Source organism: Anomaloglossus baeobatrachus, chromosome 1, assembly GCF_048569485.1.
Source record: "Anomaloglossus baeobatrachus isolate aAnoBae1 chromosome 1, aAnoBae1.hap1, whole genome shotgun sequence".
In the NCBI taxonomy this organism is placed as follows: Eukaryota; Metazoa; Chordata; class Amphibia; order Anura; family Aromobatidae; genus Anomaloglossus; species Anomaloglossus baeobatrachus.
Window position 1 is genome coordinate 908,006,466 of NC_134353.1, and position 16,931 is coordinate 908,023,396.

Here is a 16,931-nt window from a genome sequence, read left to right on the forward strand (position 1 = left end):
ATGAGTCACCCCAGGCCCCGTTGCGGGCATGCCACTTACACAGTATAAGGAGCGAGAGAGGAAATGGGTGTGAACGCAGCATGAGGAGTGAGGGGGCTTTTTGTGCGGACAACACAGTATGAGGAGTGAGGTAGGGAAGAACATGTCCGGACATCAAACTATGAGGAGCAAGGGGGAGTTGGTGCAGACAACACACTATGAGGAGCAAGGGGAGAATGGGTGCGAACAGTACAAGGAGTTAGGAGGAATGAGTGTGGACATAGTACAGGAGTGTGTGGGGGCAATGAGTGTGGATAACACAGTATGAGGAGCGAGGGTGCCGACATAAGAGTATGGGGGAGGAATAGGTGTGGATAACACAATATAAAGAGAGAGGGGAGGAGTGGGATCAGACAGGATACTATGAGAAGCAAGAGGGAGTGGGTATAGACAAGACAATGAGCAGCGAGTTGGTTCTGACAAAACATTATGAGGAGCGAGGGGGGAGTGTGTGTGGACAACACAGTAAGAGGAGTAAGTGTGTGGGGGGTGTGTGCGGATAAACACTGTATGAGGTGCAAAAGGGGGAATGAGTGTGGACAAAGTATAGGAGTGTCTGTATGCGATTGTGTTTGAGAATGGCTACCTTCACAGTATGAGTAGTGTCAGAGTGAAAGCAGACTCATCTCAAACCGGGACAATCCCTGTAAATATAACATTATGCACTGTATCATTCACAATCCTAAAAACATGTAATATACTGTCAGGATTCCGCTCTGCTTGCTGTTCCAACAGTTACCACCTGACCACTCATCTGATTTTCATTATTCCATTCATACGACAGAAAGCTTCACTGCTTGCTTCTCTCAGTGAAGCAGAGGCTGTAGTATTTCACCGAACATTGAGAGAATTAGGAAAACTCGCTTATCGGCCTGTGACCAAGCATGCAAATCATATGAGCGGTCACATGACTAATCAATTCATTTGCACATAGGGGGAAGCACCAAACTGAATCCTTGCTCACTGCATGGATAGATCTGTGATTGTGGAATATAATTCCTTCTGTGACTTCAAGCACCAGGATTTTTGGCCTGAGGAAACCATGGAAATGTAATAGCTAGAGATGGACAAACTCGCAGATATTCAAGTTTGGTGCAAGTAGTCAGATTCTATAAAAAAAAAAAAAAAATCCAGCCAGGGACCGAACTTGAAACCGAACATCTGCCAGATGCTGAACCCCATATAAGTGGGACTTAAACATTGTGCTGTAAAATTGTGGTAGAAAGGGCTAGGGGGCATAAAGCAGAACCGTCTCCCACACAGCTGCAACACTACTTAGGGGTCAGCTCATTAACCCTCATACATATTCACTGCTTCCCCCACAGTCCCAGTGTCTGTGATTACTTACAGTCAGACCATGACTTACCCTGATTAATAGCGTCTGTAATAGCATCATGGTTATTGGGCCCCCTCAGCCTAAAAATAGCAGCCTCCCGCCACCCAGAATTGTCACATCCATTAGATGCGACAATCCCGATTGCCCTGGTGCGGTGGCAATCGGGGTAAAATAAGGGGTTAATGACCACCCACAGTTGCTTCTAAAGCCCAAAATTAGTAATGGGAGGCATCAATGAAATGACCCCCCCATTAATAATACTTAAAGTGAATAAACACAAACACTGAAGAAATCCTTTAATTCACTCTGCGATGATACTGTTAATGCACAGTGACAGTGCACTTCCTCACCGTCTCTGATGGGAGGGGACGTCACTATCATGGGCAGGGCTGGTCTTTAATCACCGGGTTTTCTTTTCACAATGCCCATTGACAGTGTGCGCTCTTGCTGGCTCGTCACTCCTCATCAGAGATGATGGAGTGCACTGTCACTGTGTACTGAAAGTACTACTGCACAGTGAGCAAGGCGCTCCTATTAAGCATATGACGCATATAAATATAAATACGCATATAAATGACGCATGCTTAGTACAGTAGGGACAAGCCCAGTCCCTGACAGAAAGAGACATCACTGATGACACTTTGTTTCAGGTTGAGGACAGAGGTTGCGGCAGTGACCGCAGCACCGGCCCCTGGTTAGGTCACATTTTAATATCCCAGCGTGCACTCACTGGGGATATAAAAAAAAAATAAATCAAAGTCAATAAATTCACAAAGTAAATTAGTCTGAATTGAATTCATTTAATTTCACACAATGAATAACATATGAATAGGATTATTATTTTTTTTTTGTTTTTCGTTTTAGTTAAGTGCTCTATACTGCTAACCTGATTTGGTAGCGGAAAAAAAAAAAAGAAAAGAAGAGCTTTCTTTTAGAAAAAAAAAAGAAAAAAAGAAAAATAAAAGTTTAAAAACCAACATCTAGGATCATGACGTAGCATGACAAGAAAGCATGCCTGATGTACCTATGCATCATAACAGCAATTTCATATTCATTTTGTTTTGTTTTTTTTTTCCATTTTTTGCTTTTAAATGTACAAAAATGCTTCATGAATAAAAACTGTTACAAAAAGAACATTTCAAACAATGTACAAGTTTCTTCTTGCCTCTATATTCAATAAAATACAAATACAATTTTTTTTTGTTCTAAAATATGTTTACATACAATCAAAGTAGAACATGCAAGTACACTTTAAAAAAGGCTTTTAAAAACCACTTATGAATACAAACTAAAAATTAGCCAGCACGACTTGTAAAACAATTTTGTGCCCCGTTTTTTTTTTCCTTAAATATATACATATATAACATTTCATGTGCATTACTTAAGAAATAGCTTAGAAAACAAAACAAAAAAAAAAATACCAGCAACGTGGGACTGAAACGTAACACTCCCTACGTTGATAGATTGGCAGCTCATTCACTTATCGATATAATGTTTTCCTTTCCTTGTAGTGTAAATATAGACTTATATGAAAAAATATTAAAAATTGAGTTGGGGAAGGGAAGGGCGAAGATGTGCTTTTGAATTGAACTGAGAACTTTAGTATATTTAATGGGTAAAACTTAGATCAATAGACAGCTGAGCCTGTGAGGACGTTACCGATGATGCGAAACCAAAAATTAGGTATTTGGAATTTTATATTGAAACTAAAAATTTGGAGATTTTTAGGGACATGCAACGATACAATGAAGAAAACTGCACTGAATATATATGTAGCAAAGCTTGAGCCCAATTTGTTACAGTTGAGATGTAGATGCAAAATATACGAGCTGTACATTTGAGAACTTCTTTTTGAGACTACAAATATCCAGCCAGTAACTTGATCATAACCATAAATTTTCCATATCCATTTTAAGCAAAACCCTAAATGCAATAACACTGATCGAACCTATTGTAACTCATTATCATGCTTATTATATACACTTAAAAAAATGGTATTTGTACTCTTCATCGAGTTACTGGCATGTATCAACCTTTGAAGCAAAAAAGTCTACATGCTAACACAGATGGGTAAAAACACCTAAAAAACAAAACAAAACAAACATTAAGGGAAATTAAAGGTATATGGACGATTTTGAGGCCTCTGTAGTGCATATGTAATAGTAACCAATTTGGCCGTGGAAAAAAAAAATGAAGATACATAGATGATTTGTTGGAACCAAATTTTTGAAAATCTATTTTTTTTTTTATTTATTTATTTTTTTTTAAATCTTGCACCTGAGATTGAGAAGCCACCTTGTATCCCAAGTGAAATGTCTATTTTCTCAAAAATATTCACTATGGAATTTTAGTCATGCCATGATTTATTAAATACTAAATAATCTCTATGGCCCAAAGGGCATCTGTACATTATTATTATTTATGGCTTTCAAAATGGCAACCCCCCAAAAAAAGTGTATTACTGTCCACAAGGAACCCAAGATGTATGTGACGAAGCCGATCATTCCTTTAATAAAGTAATCTCCTTCAAAGCATCCAAGAAGGTAAAAAATGATCCCGCTCTCAATTTTGGTTATGACTTAAGCAGTTGGATTACATTTCTATTACGAAGAAGTCTCTATGGTTTCTTTATCATTTTAAAAAATTTTCAAAATAATAAATCTGGCAGCGAATTTTACATTTTTTTAAGCCCAGACTCCGTTCCACGAGCTAAAAATCAGGATGACAAGGTTTAAATATGCCAATAGGATAACTTCTAATTAGTCAACTATAAATCTCCTAAGAAGAAACCATAAAACAACAGTATATATATATATTTTTTTTTTAAATAAGTGCAATTTCTTTTAAAGGAATTTAGGAATCATTTTTAACTAACTGTTTAAGGAATAAACCAATGCTGTTAGATTCTACTTTTGGAAAATGGGCTATGATAATGTAATTTGTGGTCAACTAGACGAAACATTTGCAAAAGTGACAGAGCCACTACCATATTTTTCGGACAATAAGACGCACTTTTTCCTCAAAAATTTGGGAGGGAATGGGAGTACATTTTATAATCCAAATGTACCTGGCTCGCTGTGGGGGGCAGAAGTAGAGCGGGGTCACAAGAGTCAGGAACAGGGTCACCAACCACTCAGGAAGCTGGTGGCAGCATGAGAAGTGAATATTCATATCACCATTTAAAGGGAAATGAATATTCATTGCTCCTCGTGACCATAATCCCACCCACTTCTTGGCACCAAGGTCATTGATCGCAAATTGCTGTGAAGATTTTTACGAATTACGGATACTGGCACTGAAAGGTGAGTGGGATTAGGAGTGAGGGGACCAGTGAATATTAATTTCCCTTTAAAGGTGAAATTAATATTCACTGCTCCTGCCACCACTAGTTTCCAGCAGTGGAGGCCCTGCTCTTGCCTTTGGCGCACCTATGACTGGGAACACATAGCAGTAACATCATGTGCTGCCCATCACTTACACGACAAAGTCAGTTGCCAGCATCAGAAGCTAACACAGCACACCTAGCGACAGGAGGGAAGGCAAGTAGAATTGTTTACTTTCTATGTGTGTGGCATAACGGGAGGCATATACACCAGGATGGGCCCATAATGAGGGAAATCTATACCAGGATGAGGAACATATTTACCAGATATGTTCCCCATCCTGGGTCCCTATGTATCAGGATCAGGGACATTTATACCAGGAATTGGTCTAGGATTGAGACCATATATACTAGGATGGGGGACATTTATATGGCCGCTACCCTGGAAGGGGTCCAGGGTGGCGGGCATATATACCAGGATGGGCCTAGGATGAGAACATATATATCAGAATGGGGGAAATTTATACCAGGAAGGGTTCCTGGATGGGGGCCATATATACCAGGATGGGCCCGGGACGGGAACATATATACAGGGTGAGGGACATTTATACCAGGAAGGGGCCATATATACCAGGATGGGCACAAATATAACAGGATGGGGGACATATATACCAGGAAGGGGACCAGGATGGGGGATATATATACTAAGAAGGGGCCCAGGATGGGGGACATTAATACAGAATTGGCGGACATTAACCCCATAAGTGTCAGCAGCAGAACCCTCTATAACAGTTCACCATGACCACTTTTTTTGCTTCACATTTTTGGCCCGATGCATATTATAGTCCGAAAAATACGGTATATGTCTATTTTAGAATCAATTCAGTTTGGCGTTGAGTCATAGTCTTGGTTATTTTAATGTTTTCTTCATGTATGTCTTCTGCCTTTAAATCAATTCCTACATTTCAGATTCCAATTATAAATCAATAGCTAAACGGATCAATAGACAGACTAAGTCACAGATAGTTTGCGATCATGCAGACTGAAAAATGTTATAATTACATTATGTACAACAGAAAAAAAAAAAGAAAAATTTTATTAAGGCAACCACAATTGGGGTTCCTTCTACCCAAATGTGGCTTAAAGTGTGAACATTTGCAGTTATATCCTATACTTTGAAGATAAGAACACTTGCTCAATAGATCTGTTTGAATTCTAGACGTTGTCCAGGTATACAGCTTTTTCGGTAATTGCTTAATGTCAAAAATTAGAATTTTTATTTTAATAAAATTAAAGTTGGCAACACACTGCACCCAGTTGGGTATTCTTGAAAGTTAAGGTGCAATACAGGGGTACTGCGAAACAAACAAACAAAAAGCCTCTGAAAACTAAAAATCACTGAACGACAATTTTCGTAACGATTGTATAGAACAGAGCTGGCTCCAGTTTTGAAGGGAGGTGGGGTGGTAAATCTAATTTAAAAAAAATATATATAAATAAAAGTTCCTATGAGGCTTAGTTGCAAATCATAACAGGCTCATAAAAATGCACTAAGGTGAACCCACCCTTGAGTACTGAAAGGGTAGAGTCTCGGGAGGGAAGTATCTACATATACAGCTTAGATAAATATATGATAGGAAAAAATGTACACTAATTTTCTAAACTACACGAGGGCAGAGGGAATATGGGAGAATTTATGAAAACTTGTTTAAAAAAAAACATTAAATTACTAATTCTGTTGATATTAAAGTTTACTGGCCATTAAAAAAAGAAATATACATCTTTTGCACGGCTATCGAAGGGTTCCAGAATGGAGGAAATCATATGACTACCCTGAAATATGAAGGTACAAATATAGTCAGGTCAACAAATATGGGCTGTCTTTTTCATAATTGGGTCTGGTATAGCATGAAGATTGAAATTTGAAGTCTAGTGCTGAGAGATTTGTACATAAACTGTAGAACAAAACATTCATTTTGTGACGTTCGTTCAATGGGGTGGAGTGAGATATAGAAAGAAAAAAAATAGCTGCAGCTTTTCCAAGGGGTTGAACCCTTTACATTAATTGTCAGCCTGATTATCAAACTAAACACAAGTCTGTATTGAACTCAGGGGCCATTTACAGATTCCCCTCGCCTCTTTCTGCGTCTTTTCGTCTTCACCTGCTCTTCATTTGGAAGTTTCCTCTTTCCATTTCTTGGCACTCGAGAATTTTGAGATTCTCTTGCCATATTTATGACCGCTTCGATAACGTCCATGACCGTGTCTTGACTTTTCTTCTCTGGTTCATGCGAATGGGACTTTTGACCTCGTTTGTTGGGGAGGTCCACACATTTCTCCAGTACAGGCATTTGGTCTCTAGAGTCATCGTCAAACAAAACCGATTGCTTCCTTGGGCGACCCCTTCTCTTCTTCACAAAGTTATTGCCAGTCTTGGATTGTCTCTGTAATCTCTTGGCCTTTAAGATTTTGTTCACATGATCCATGTTCTTTTTGGTGGACAGAATTTTGTTGTAGTTACACATTTTCCTCACTTCGCCCTGGATCGCTTCAATCTCACATCTCTTGAAACGATTTCGAAGCGAGGCATTGGCTACAGAAAAACAGAAAAAAAAGGTTTTTTTAGTTGAATAAATAGTACATATATTAAGTTATTCTGAACAACAAAGTGATGACCTGTTCTTAGAATTCAGAAATAGTGATACGTGAGTACCACCATATTCGGGTGCTCGGTACTCAAACTAGTGATGAGCAAGCATTTCCATGCTCAGGTGCTCAGTACTCGTAACTAGTGATGAGCAAGCATTTCCATGCTCTGGTGCTCAGTACTCGTAACTAGTGATCAGCCAACACTACCATGCTCGAGCAGTCGCTACTCATAACTAGTGATGAGTGGGCACTACCATGCTTGGTACTCGTAATTGGTGATGAGCGAGCACTAAGATGCTCGGGTGCTCGGTACTCCTAACTAGGGATGAGCGGGCACTACCATGCTCGGGTACACGGTACTCTTAACTAATTAATTCTCCTACTTTGCAACCACAAGCAAAATTAAGCATTACATATTTCCTGTTGTAGTGCCGATGCTTGGGTCCTCCAGAGGGAGACAGACTTGCATTTACTCTTCATTTCGGTCAACAAATAAAGCGCTCTCTAAAAACTCTAATTATTCTAATTATTGGAACCATACAACAGCTTTAATGATTGTCTCTTGTATTAAAAAGCTACACCCATCAAATACTTTAGATGAGCGGACCTGTTGAAGTTCAGGTTTGCCAGGTTCAGACAGACTCTATATGAAGTTCCATTCTGGTAACGGACTTGACCTGAATCCCAATGGAAATCACTGATTGTATGTGGGCAGAGACACAAACTGCCCAGCCATAAACAGAACACTTCCGAGGGAGGGAGCACGGTTTTTGTTGTACACTACATATGATAATGCCGATTTTACGTCCTGTTCGAGCCGTTCAAACACTGCAGGCAGCTAGCACTGGGCTGAACACAGTGTACCAAAGCACCCCGATGCTTCTTTGAGTTGTTAGCATATGTGAAGGACCCAAATGCCAAACTCAGTGTTTGGTATGTATGCCAAACTTTACGGTTTTGGCTCACTCATGTCTATCAAAGAGCATTTTTTTTTTAAGAATACAGTTGCCAACACAAATCAGATGATCCCCAATTTGGAAACCCAAAATACAGTCATTTTACCAGCGAAAGCCATGGCCTACAAGGCCTTATCAGTCAGAAGGACAAAGGTTGATTTCATGTCACAACCCATTTAAACCCACTGTTTCACTTGTAATACTATTAATGACCACTGGAGGAGCTGTTAAAAGAAGGAGCTTTGCAAAAGCAAATTATACACAAATAAAACAATATAGCATGCCAAGGGGTAGAAAGATTTAATGCATTAATTTACATGTTTTATCTAGCAATATAAACATTAAAGGTGTTGTCAACTACTCAGACAACCCCTTCTGAAATCCCTCAACATCTGTATGCCTCTCCAGTGGTCAGCAATGGCTCTCCCGAGGATTGTGTAACATTATGTCTCATGATCCCTATGGCCAATCAGCACTGGCTTCACTATCCAATCCTTTAGACAGATTAGAAATCCGGAGAAAGCAAGAGATCTGGAAGCTCTCTCACTCCCTCTTGAGGTCAATTATATCGAAAGACGTGAGAAGTGATTGGTTGCAGGGATCCACTAGTGCCCCTGAAGTTGTTGTTATTTTACTGTGCAGAAACATGGGTATTGAGAAAGGGTTGAATGAGTAGAAACAGTCATTGAAAAAGGGTTGTTCATATAAAAATATAGGCATTGAGATGGGATTGTTCGAATAAAAACATAGGCATTGAAAAGGTGTTGGTCATGTAGAAACAGGCATTGAGAAGGGGTTGTCCAAGTAGAAACATCGGTATGGAGAAAAGGTTGTTCAAATAGAAACATAGCCATTGAGAAGGGTTGTCTGAATAAAAACATAAGCATTCAGACGTGGTTGTCCATGTAGAAACATAGGAAGTGAGAAGGGGTTTTCCATGTAGAAACAGTCTTTGAGAAGGGGTTGTTCGAATAGAAACATAAGCATTGAAAAGGGGTTGTCCGAGTAGAAATATAGGCATTGAGAACATGTTGTCTATATAGAAACATGGTCATTGAAAAGGGGCTGTTCGAATATTATCATGGTCATTGAGAAGGGGTTGTTCAAGTAGAAACATAGGCATTGAGAAGGGGTTGTTCTAATAAAAACATAGGCATTGAGAAGGGGTTGTCCGAGCACAAACATAGGCATCAATTGAGAAGGGGTTGTCAGAGTACAAACATAGTCATTGAGAAGGGGGTTGTCCAAGTAGTGGACAACCCAACCTCTGTTATTATTTGTGGACAATGTCTCAATTCCTTGTTCTAGAAGTTCATTAAATAGATTTGGGGCCCCTAGCAGTAAAATATACAACTTGCAGTCCTAAAAAAAAAAAAAAAAAAATAGCTAGTCTACACAATAAGGAAATATACTTTCCATATGCCTATACTCAAACCACCAGCATCCATACGTTACAACTATTGCGTCCAGTTAGATATTAAAAGTTGAAAGGAGAATTTGGTCTTAATTAGTTAAAACTCATTATGCAGTTTATCAGTTTGTTTTGCCTTGGGGCATTCTGAAGGAAGGAGCTTATATTCTGGGTAACATCTGGGCTCAGGCAGCAGATTTCTTTTCAGTGAAGACATTTTCAAAGAGATCTTCATTAATTACAGGAAACTCACGGTGCAGTCCAATTTTCCCATTAACAGTTTCTTGTGTTTTTCACCAAATTATCACAACATCTGGACGGCAGATAAATCCCAATATTTTAAAATTTACAAGATTTTGTTTTTATAGGTTTTTTTTTTTCTATTTTTTATTATTCCTTATGTGAATAGTTTTAATACTTCGAATATGCAAGAAATATTATAGCAAGGAATGGGAGAGGAATGGGTTAAAGTTATGTTCACTTAGGCCCGTTTCACACATCCGGCAATTTGCCGGATTGCCGAATCCGGCACACTCCAGTACAGTGTTAATACTGTACAATGGCATCTCGAGCAAGCTCCGGTCACATGACAGCATGTGACCAGAGGTGCCGCGATGCCATAGTACTATATTACACTGTACTGGAGTTTTCCGGATCCAAGAATCCGGCAAAATGCCGAATGTGTGAAACGGCCCTTATGAAACGTTTAGACTGTTTTTGACATGGGGAAGAAGGATTTCCTGGGGAAAGTAAAGATGAGCGCCCCCATGTGTCCTATACATGCCAACAGTAAGCCTCCTGAGACCATTAATGTGTGGGCTTTTTATCTATAGAGGGGGGCTCACTGACAATTTTTGCCTAAGACTACTGCAATGAATAAATACCAGCTAAACATCCTTCATGGCAACAATCTAGAATCAATTTAGTTAGTGATGAACAAGCAATACTTTTTCCAGGAAAATGGAGCTCCATGTCACAAAGTAAAAATGTTAACAAAGTGGCTCAATGAACAAAATGTAGGAATCTTGTGTCCATAAAAATGATAGTCCCCAGATCTGAAACTGAGTGATAACCTGGGGTCAATCCTCAAAAAACAGGTGTACAATCAAAAACACAAATTGTGATAAGCTACAAGCACAGATTAGACAAGAAGGGGTCTTCAGTGAGGATTTGGGACAGAAAAATAAGGGTCAACAACCTTAAATATTAAGGAAACTTGATATATTTGTAAATAAACATTTGAAAACGTATCAAATGCTGATAAATTAAGTTCCGTAACAATAAAAGAAGGGAATTTTGTTACTTACCGTAAATTCCTTTTCTTCTAGCTCTTATTGGGAGACCCAGACGATTGGTGTATAGCACTGCCTCCGGAGGCCACACAAAGCAATTACACTAAAAAGTGTAAGGCCCCTCCCCTTCTGGCTATACACCCCCAGTGGGATCACTGGCTCACCAGTTTTAGTGCAAAAGCAAGAAGGAGGAAAGCCAATAACTGGTTTAAACAAATTCACTCCGAGTAACATCGGAGAACTGAAAACCGTTCAACATGAACAACATGTGTATCCGCAAACAAACCAAAAATCCCGAAGGACAACAGGGCGGGTGCTGGGTCTCCCAATAAGAGCTAGAAGAAAAGGAATTTACGGTAAGTAACAAAATTCCCTTCTTCTTCGGCGCTCTATTGGGAGACCCAGACGATTGGGACGTCCAAAAGCTGTCCCTGGGTGGGTAAAGAAATACCTCATGTTAGAGCTGCAAAGACAGCCCTCCCCTACGGGGAGGCAACTGCCGCCTGCAGGACTCTTCTACCTAGGCTGGCGTCCGCCGAAGCATAGGTATGCACCTGATAATGTTTGGTGTCGCAATGCCCAGGACGCACCCACGGCTCTGGTAGAATGGGCCTTCAGCCCTGATGGAACCGGAAGCCCCGCAGAACGGTAGGCTTCAAGAATTGGTTCTTTGATCCATCGAGCCAGGGTGGCCTTAGAAGCCTGCGACCCTTTGCGCTTACCAGCGACAAGGACAAAGAGTGCATCCGAACGGCGCAGGGGCGCTGTGCGGGAAATGTAGATTCTGAGTGCTCTCACCAGATCTAACAAATGTAAATCCTTCTCATACCGATGAACTGCATGAGGACAAAACGAAGGCAAAGAGATATCCTGATTAAGATGAAAAGAGGATACCACCTTCGGGAGAAACTCCTGAATGGGGCGCAGCACTACCTTGTCCTGGTGGAAGACCAGGAAGGGAGCCTTGGAAGACAGCGCTGCTAGCTCAGACACTCTCCGAAGAGATGTGATCGCTACCAGAAAAGCCACTTTCTGTGATAGTCTAGAAAGTGAAACCTCCTTCAGAGGCTCGAAGGGCGGCTTCTGGAGGGCAACTAGTACCCTGTTCAGATCCCATGGATCTAACGGCCGCTTGTACGGGGGAACTATATGGCAAACCCCCTGTAGGAACGTGCGCACCTTAGAAAGTCGTGCTAGACGCTTCTGAAAAAAGACGGATAGCGCCGAGACTTGCCCTTTAAGGGAGCCGAGCGACAAACCTTTTTCTAACCCAGATTGGAGGAAAGAAAGAAGGGTAGGTAATGCAAATGGCCAGGGAGACACTTTCTGAGCAGAGCACCAGGATAAGAATATCCTCCACGTTCTGTGGTAGATCTTAGCAGACGTGGGCTTCCTAGCCTGTCTCATGGTGGCAACGACCCCTTGGGATAAGCCTGAAGACGCTAGGATCCAGGACTCAATGGCCACGCAGTCAGGTTGAGGGCCGCAGAATTCCGATGGAAAAACGGCCCTTGGAACAGTAAGTCTGGTCGGTCTGGTAGTGCCCACGGTTGGCCGACCGTGAGATGCCACAGATCCGGATACCACGCCCTCCTCGGCCAGTCTGGAGCGACGAGTATGACGCGGCTGCAGTCGGATCTGATCTTGCGTAGCACTCTGGGCAAGAGTGCCAGAGGTGGAAACACATAAGGGAGCCGGAACTGCGACCAATCTTGCACTAGGGCGTCTGCTGCTAGAGCTCTTTGATCGCGAGACCGTGCCATGAAGGTTGGGACCTTGTTGTTGTGCCGGGACGCCATTAGGTCGACGTCCGGCCTTCCCCATCGGCGACAGATTTCCTGAAACACGTCCGGGTGAAGGGACCATTCCCCTGCGTCCATGCCCTGGCGACTGAGGAAGTCTGCTTCCCAGTTTTCTACGCCGGGGATGTGAACTGCGGATATGGTGGAGGCCGTGGCTTCCACCCACATCATAATGCGCCGGACTTCCTGGAAGGCTTGCCGACTGCGAGTCCCTCCTTGGTGATTGATGTATGCCACCGCTGTGGAGTTGTCCGATTGAATTCGGATCTGCTTCCCTTCCAGCCACTGCTGGAAGGCTAGTAGGGCAAGAAACACTGCTCTGATTTCCAGAACATTGATCTGAAGGCTGGACTCCTGCTGAGTCCACGTACCCTGAGCCCTGTGGTGGAGAAACACTGCTCCCCACCCTGACAGACTCGCGTCTGTCGTGACCACCGCCCAGGACGGTGGTAGGAAGGATCTTCCCTGTGATAATGAGGTGGAAAGGAGCCACCACTGCAGAGAGTCCTTGGCCGTCTGGGAAAGGGAGACTTTCCTGTCCAGGGATGTCGACTTCCCGTCCCATTGGCGGAGAATGTCCCATTGAAGTGGACGCAGATGAAACTGCGCAAACGGAACCGCCTCTATTGCCGCCACCATCTTCCCGAGGAAGTGCATGAGGCGTCTTAAGGAGTGCGACTGACTTTGAAGGAGAGCCTGCACCCCTGTCTATAGTGACCGCTGCTTGCTCAGCGGAAGCTTCACTATCGCTGAGAGAGTATGAAACTCCATGCCAAGATACGTTAGTGATTGGGTCGGTGACAGATTTGACTTTGGGAAGTTGATGATCCACCCGAACGCCTGGAGAGTCTCCAGTGCAAAATTCAGGCTGAGTTGGCATGCCTCCTGAGAGGGTGCCTTGACCAGTAGATCGTCCAAGTAAGGGATCACAGAGTGTCCGTGAGAGTGCAAGACTGCTACCACTGCTGCCATGATCTTGGTGAACACCCGGGGGGCTGTCGCCAGACCAAATGGCAGAGCCACGAACTGAAGATGTTCGTCTCCTATCATGAAGCGCAGAAAGCGTTGGTGCTCCGTAGCAATCGGCACGTGGAGATAAGCATCTTTGATGTCTATTGATGCTAGGAAATCTCCTTGGGACATTGAGGCAATGACTGAGCGGAGGGATTCCATCCGGAACCGCCTGGCGTTCACATGCTTGTTGAGCAGTTTTAGGTCCAGAACAGGACGGAAGGAGCCGTCCTTTTTTGGAACCACAAAGAGATTGGAGTAAAATCCTCGCCCCCGTTCCAGAGGGGGGACAGGGATCACGACTCCTTCTGCTCTTAGAGAGTCCACCGCCTGCAGCAGGGCATCTGCTCGGTTGGGGTGTGGGGAGGTTCTGAAGAACCGAAGTGGAGGCCGAGAACTGAACTCGATTCTGTACCCGCGAGACAAAATGTCTGTTACCCACCGGTCTTTGACCTGTGACAGCCAAATGTCGCAAAAGCGGGAGAGCCTGCCACCGACCGAGGATGCGGAGGGAGGAGGCCGAAAGTCATGAGGTAGCCGCCTTGGAAGCGGTTCCTCCATTTGCTTTCCTGGGGTGTGAGTGAGCCCGCCAGGAATCTGAGCTCCCTTGTCCTTTCTGAGTCCCTTTGGACGAGGAGAATTGGGGCTTGCCCGAGCCTCGAAAGGACCGAAACCTCGACTGCCACTTTTTCTGTTGAGGTTTACTTGCTCTGGGCTGTGGCAAGGAAGAGTCCTTACCCTTGGACTGTTTTATGATTTCAGCCAATGGCTCACCAAACAGTCTGTCTCTAGATAATGGCAAGCTGGTTAAGCATTTTTTGGAACCAGCATCTGCTTTCCAGTCCTTTAACCATAAGGCTCTGCGCAAAACCACAGAATTGGCGGCCGCCATAGAGGTACGGCTCGTAGATTCTAGGACAGCATTGATAGCATAGGTCGCAAACGCAGACATTTGCGAAGTTAGGGACGCCACCTGTGGCACTGCTGGATGCATGATAGCATCCACCTGTGCTAAACCAGCTGAAATAGCTTGTAGTGCCCACACGGCCGCGAATGCTGGAGTAAACGACGCGCCGATAGCTTCATAGACAGATTTCAACCAAAGGTCCATCTGTCTGTCGTTGGCATCTTTAAGTGAAGCGCCATCCTCTACTGCGACTATGGATCTAGCCGCAAGCTTGGAAATTGGGGGATCCACCTTTGGGCACTGGGTCCAGCGTTTGGCCACTTCAGAGGGAAAAGGATAACGGGTATCCTTAGAACGTTTAGAGAAACGCTTGTCTGGATGAGCGTCGTGCTTCTGGATTGATTCTCTGAAGTCAGAGTGGTCCAAAAAAGCACTTAATTTACGCTTGGGATACAGGAAATGGAACTTCTCCTGCTGTGCAGCTGCCTCCTCTGCTGAAGGAGCTGGGGGAGAAATATCCAACAGTCTATTAATCGCCGATATAAGGTCATTAACCATGGCGTCACCATCAGGGGCATCCAGATTGAGAGGGGCCTCAGGATTAGAATCCTGATCACCGTCCTCAGTCTCATCACAGAGAGACTCTTCTCGCTGAGACCCTGAGCAGTGTGATGACGTCGAGGGTCTTTCCCAGCGAGCTCGCTTAGGCTGCCTGGGACTGTCATCTGAGTCAGAGACTTCAGCTTGTGATGCTTGAGACCCCCTTGAAGTACGGATTAGTTCCAACTGAGGGGGACCAGAGAGCATAGCCACAGCAGTGTCCATGGTCTGAGGAACTGGCCTGGCCTGCAAGGTCTCCAGGATTTTTGTCATAGCCTCAGACATTTTATCAGCAAACACTGCAAAGTCTGTCCCCGTCACCGGGGCAGGGTTCACAGGCGTCTCTGCCTGGGCTACCACCACAATAGGCTCTGGCTGACGAAGTGCCACTGGGACTGAACATTGCACACAATGTGAATCATTGGAGCCTGCCGGTAGATCAGCCCCACATGCAGTACAAACAGTGCACACAGCCCGTGCCTTGGCAGCCTTGCGTTTTGCGGATGACATGTTGCTGCCTCCTCAGAGCAGTACAGGGTGTCCAGCCAAGAAGCGACCTTACAGTGCAACTATATATATATATGGTACAAAGAAAAAAGTACACTAATATATCACTGAGGCACTAGTGGGGCCAGCACTACTGTGCAGCTTACCGCCCGCTTAGGAGCGGTGTGTGGTCGCCAGAAATCCCTCTAGTCTGGGTCTCCCAGAGCCTGCTGCCTTTCCCCAGCCAGAACGCATGTGTAATGGCTGCCGGCGTCCTTGTGGAGAGGGGGGGCGGGCCCTGGGCGTACACCGACGAAGAGCGGGAAGTCTGCTTCCCCCTGTGCCTAGTGAGAGGGCTGGAGCATGTAAATAAAGCTCCAGCCCTCGGCGCTGCCATTGAGCAGCGTCTCTCCCATACCCTGATTGACAGGGTGGGGGCGGGAACGAAGCGGCGCTAGGCCGCAGAAGCCGGGGGCTAAAGTTAGAAGCGCCGCCGCCGTAAAAGCGCGGTCGGCGCAAAGCCCCCGGCGCACCACAAGTCGCAGCTGCGCCGCCGCTCCAGGAGCGGTCGGCGCAGTAGTTCCCAACACACAACGTCACTCAGCAAAGCTGCAGTGACCTAACCCCCAGCGTACAGCGCCACTGTCCCCGGCGCACTATAACGCTCAGCAAGCCCTGAGAGTGTCCGTGCCTGCCGGGGACACAGAGTACCTGAAAGTTGCAGGGCCTTGTCCCTGAACGGCACTCCCGCTCCCAATCCAGCAGGTTCTATGGGTCTGTGGATGGAGCCCGGCCCCAGGGCTTGGGGGCCGGCAAGATCCCACTTCCACAGAGCCCTCCAGGGGATGTGGAAGGAAAACAGCATGTGGGCTCCAGCCTCTGTACCAGCAATAGGTACCTCAACCTTACAAGCACCACCGCGGGTGAGAAGGGAGCATGCTGGGGGCCCTATATGGGCCCTCTTTTCTTCCATCCGATAGAGCCAGCAGCTACTGCTGACTACAAACAGTGGAGCTATGCGTGGATGTCTGACCTCCTTCGCACAAAGCAGAAAACTGGTGAGCCAGTGATCCCACTGGGGGTGTATAGCCAGAAGGGGAGGGGCCTTACACTTTTTAGT

At 44.4% G+C, this 16,931-nt stretch overlaps 1 protein-coding gene across 1 annotated transcript in view; it reads right to left on the reverse strand.

Moving 5' to 3' along the window:
• Positions 1–2,159: 2,159 nt before the first annotated feature.
• The window catches only part of SETBP1 (SET binding protein 1), a 252,731-nt gene continuing 237,959 nt past the window's right edge, over positions 2,160–16,931 (reverse strand). Inside the window, exon 5 of the mRNA XM_075327549.1 lies at positions 2,160–7,290. Coding sequence (XP_075183664.1) covers positions 6,806–7,290 — 485 coding nt within the window. The 3' untranslated portion in view covers positions 2,160–6,805. The remainder of the gene's footprint in view (positions 7,291–16,931) is intronic.